The 4,037-nt window shown below is 50.9% G+C and overlaps 1 protein-coding gene across 2 annotated transcripts in view; it reads right to left on the bottom strand.

Annotated features, from left to right (window-relative positions):
- The window catches only part of Adck5 (aarF domain containing kinase 5), a 23,769-nt gene that overhangs the window by 10,822 nt on the left and 8,910 nt on the right, over positions 1-4,037 (bottom strand). For both annotated transcript variants that reach the window (XM_021216159.1, XM_029547988.1), the window contains exons 2-3: positions 1,970-2,073; positions 807-956 (exon numbers count right to left, since the gene is read on the bottom strand). In XM_021216159.1, the coding sequence (XP_021071818.1) occupies positions 807-956; positions 1,970-2,073 (254 nt within the window). The remainder of the gene's footprint in view (positions 1-806; positions 957-1,969; positions 2,074-4,037) is intronic.

Here is a 4,037-nt window from a genome sequence, read left to right as displayed (position 1 = left end):
CAGCCAGGGCTACACAGAGAAACCCTGTCTCGAAAAACCAGAAAAAAAAAAAAGGATATTAAGTTCTGAGAACTCGGGGCCTGCAGAGCACAGGAGATATTGTTTAGCCTGCCACTGGGGGATGCCTCAGAGCTCCAGGTAATACCAACCAGAAGGACGGGCATGGAGGGCCTCAAGGTTGGAAAGAGGTATCCAACCACAGACGTGCCCGTGGGATAAATGGACTAAATCTCGGTGATGTATCTCATCAGATGCCTAAAGATCTAGGGACCTGCCTAAACCTTTCCTGAGAAAGATCAGGGAGGCAGTAGTGCTCAGAGCTACATGGAGCAAGATGACACCCTGCACCACGGGACCCTGACCTTTACCAGGTCAAAGGCATTAAGGTTAAGGAGAAGCCTTAACCTAAGGAGAGACTATTCATGTTAAGGAGGTGTTCTCATTCCCAAAACCCAATGAGCCTGGGCTATCAGCTATAGGAATTGCCACCCTGGGAGAGGAAGGAACTTGGCAGAAACCGTTCTGCTCTGTGCTAGGGTGGAGGTGGCAGTTTCCACACTCGATGACTGGAGCACCAAGTCTCCCTGGATGGTAGGGGGTGAGCAGCTTCTCTATGTCCAGGGCTGGAGCCCTTGCCTTTAAGGCCATGGCTGATCTGGTCAAGACTGTTGACGTTTTAGTTAGTGTAGGCTTTGGAGAGCTCTTCTCACTGCCCCCTGCTCTGTCTACATGCATCTCTTGGAGGACAGGGATGTGGAAAAGGCCATCCCACCCGACCTCTACCAGAGCTGGCACAGCCCGCCTACCTGCCAAAGCGCCCGATACCATCGACTGCAAGTCGCAGCTTCCTCCTCTCCGATGCCTCTGCCATGAAGTAGTGGGCTCCAAGGAGGAAGGGCACCCCCACCACAGTGGCAGAGAGTGCCTGCCTCAACAGCAGCCTGGTTCTTGAGGTCCTGTGGAGACATGGGCAGAGGCTGGGTGCTGCTCCTACACAAGGAAGCTGGGCCCTCAGTATCCCTCCCCTGCCTTTGCAGAACCAACTCTAAGTCCTGTCTATGGGACCATGTGAGCATCAGAGGACACCCATCACCTTCAAGGCCCTTTCACTAGACCCCGTAACAGCAGCACAGAGGTTGGAGGAGCAGGTCTCCTTCGGCTGTCTTGAACCCTGGCCCTGGCCACTGATGTGAAGGGCTCAACAGGTAGATCAGTAAAGGTCTGCAGGCTACAGACTGGACCACCATCTCTATCCCCACTATGATGCTGCAGGAGATCCTGACTGACAGTAAAACCTGGTAGGCAGCACAAACCAAACTAAGCGAGCATGAAAAACAAGGGACAGAATAGGATTCCATATTGCCCACAGCAGCAAACATCCACACATGCCGAATACAGCATCAGCAGAAGCGTCGGCCATGCTCACAGCCTTCTATGCCATGGAACACAAAGAGAAAGGGCCTTACACTGGGTGGTGGCGCATGCCTTTAATCCCAGCACTCCGGAGGCAGAGGCAGGCAGATCTCTGAGTTCGAGGCCAGCCTGGTCTACAGGGTGAGTTCCAGGGAGGGAGGAAAGAAAAGAACAGGCCTTCCCTGCACACAGGGCCATGCAGAGTCACATCTCTTCTGGCTGTTCTCACCCTTTACTTAAAGCCACAGTAAGACCCTTCCGCTCTCCATCTCTAAATGAGCCCTGTCTCTTTGATGGAGTGGGCACCTCCATTTGAAGTCCTCCCAGTCTGCCAATGTCTGCTCATCATGCATGAAGTTCTTATTGGAAGCATCCGTCACTACAGATTGTTACCAGTCATAGGTTGGGAACCCTGTGGTCTCAGATTCAAGACACCACAGGAAGATACAAGCCCAGCAGGAGAAAATGTCTGGTGTGGGCCTCTCCATCTTTTTGATCCCATGGTCATCCCCCTGCCTGGGAAGGATGCCTCCCTCTGGCTGCGGGGTCTCATTACCTTGCCGGCAGGCTCTTGAAGTTCCTCCTAAAGAATATGGCAGGGCATGGCCAGGGCTTCTGCCTGCTCTGCAGCAGGGTAGAGTGGAAGTGGCACAGTCGCATCTGTGAAGAAGGAAGGAAGACAGCAAGGGTTGGCAGAGGCAGGGTCACGGGGACATAGCCCACGCTCCAGCATTGCCTGGCACCTACACAGGCCTGGAACAAACTCTCCCTTAGTGAGGGTCATCTGTGCGTCCAGGGCTCTAGGCAGGAGCTGGCTGAATACTGGGCCACAGCAGCGAAGGCGCAGGCTGCCTCCTGGGTAAGAAAGCTGAAGGTAGGGGAGGGCAAACATGCTGGAAAACGCCTCATCTCTGAGGGAAGAAAGCGCATCCTAGCCTGGCTTGTCCGAGATAAGGGCCAACAGCGAGTATGTGGTGGCATGTGGTGGCGCCCTTCACCTGGCACTTACTATTTCTTGGTGCTGACACCACAGGAAGTAGGCTACACCTACATAGGTGAAGTGTCAGCAAATGCACGCCCACCAATTCTAAGAGGGTGGTCTTATGGAAGTGGCTTTTGTATTGGACCTTGTTCTGAAAGCAAAAGGATCAAGGAGAGCTGACTGGGCCAAAGCCACAGCTGGGGAACCACAGGTCCAACGAGGAAGTGGCAGTTGCTGTTTTACTAAGTGAACCTGATTTGTCCATTAAATTTACTATCTGCTAAATAATTATGTTTATATCCATAGATTACCTCTACTGCCACCACTGGTCAGGGAAACTTCTTTTTGCAGTGGGGACAATAACTGCAGACAGTCATAACTGGTCATAGTGCCAAGAATACATAAGTGACTGTCTTGGCTATAAGCAGGACAGCTATAATCACCCCCCATGTCCCCCCCACACTTCCAAAGCACAGGAACACTACAGAAGAGGTATGAGAGCCCGAGGACAGGGCAGAGCTCTGCGGGATGTTCTTCTCTGGGCCTGACAGGGCTACTGCATTCTTGAATGCACGGCAGCTGTGACTGCCTGCATAAAATGTGTGTAAGGCTGAACCTAACAAAACAGTCTGTCACAAAGGAAGAGTGACTAGGCAGGGAACCCGTGGTAAGGGCCTGTGCTTCTGTGAAGCAGTGACCCAGGATCCTGACTATAATGAAATTCACTGGTATACACCACACACACACACGCACACACATGTGCACACACACAGGCAGCCGCACATGAATCCTGACAACAGAAAGTGCCCTAATTGGAAAGAGAATCACTAGAGTGGGAAGAGGAGAGCAGAGAATGATGGCGGTGAATACAGTCAAATGCATTAGATACACGTGTGAAAATGTTAAGAGTGGAACTCATTATTATGGGCTGGCCATGGTGGCACAGCGCCTTCAATCCTAGCACCTGAGGAGAAGAGGCAGGTAGATCTCTGACTTAGAAGCCAGTCTGGTCTACAGAGCAAGTTCAAGGTCCAGAGCCATACAATGAGACCCTGCTTCAAAACAAAACAAAGCGGGGTGGGGTGTGGATAGATGGTTCAGTGGTGAAGAACTGCTCGTCCAGAGGACCTGGTTTGAATCCCAGCACCCACAGCTATCCCAGTTCATACTGTCTAAAACCCTCTTCTGGCCTCCACAGGAACCAGACACACATGGGGTACACAGCCATGCAGACAAAACACCCATACACACAAAATGTATATATTTTTAAACGTTGCTTTTTTGAGACAGGGTTTCTTTGTGTAGCCCTGGCTGTCCTGGAACTTACTTTGTAGACCAGGCTGGACCTGACCTCACAGAGATCTGTCTGCCTCTGCCTCCCAAGTTGCTGGAATTAAAGGTGTGTCACGATGCCTGACAATTGTTTAAACTTTAAAAATAAACTCATTACTATGTATAATTAGTATATACTAATAAAACACAATTATCACCATTTTTTTTTGTTTTGGGTTTTTTTGTTTTGTTTTGTTTTGTTTTTGTTTTTCGAGACAGGGTTTCTCTGTATAGCCCTGGCTGTCCTGGAACTCACTCTGTAGACCAGGCTGGCCTCGAAGTCAGAAATCCACCTGCCTCCAAAGAGAGC

The sequence above is a fragment of the Mus pahari genome, chromosome 17 (assembly GCF_900095145.1).
Source record: "Mus pahari chromosome 17, PAHARI_EIJ_v1.1, whole genome shotgun sequence".
NCBI lineage: Eukaryota > Metazoa > Chordata > Mammalia > Rodentia > Muridae > Mus > Mus pahari.
The sequence above is the reverse complement of the archived record's forward strand: the minus strand, read 5'-3'. Positions and strand labels throughout refer to the sequence as shown.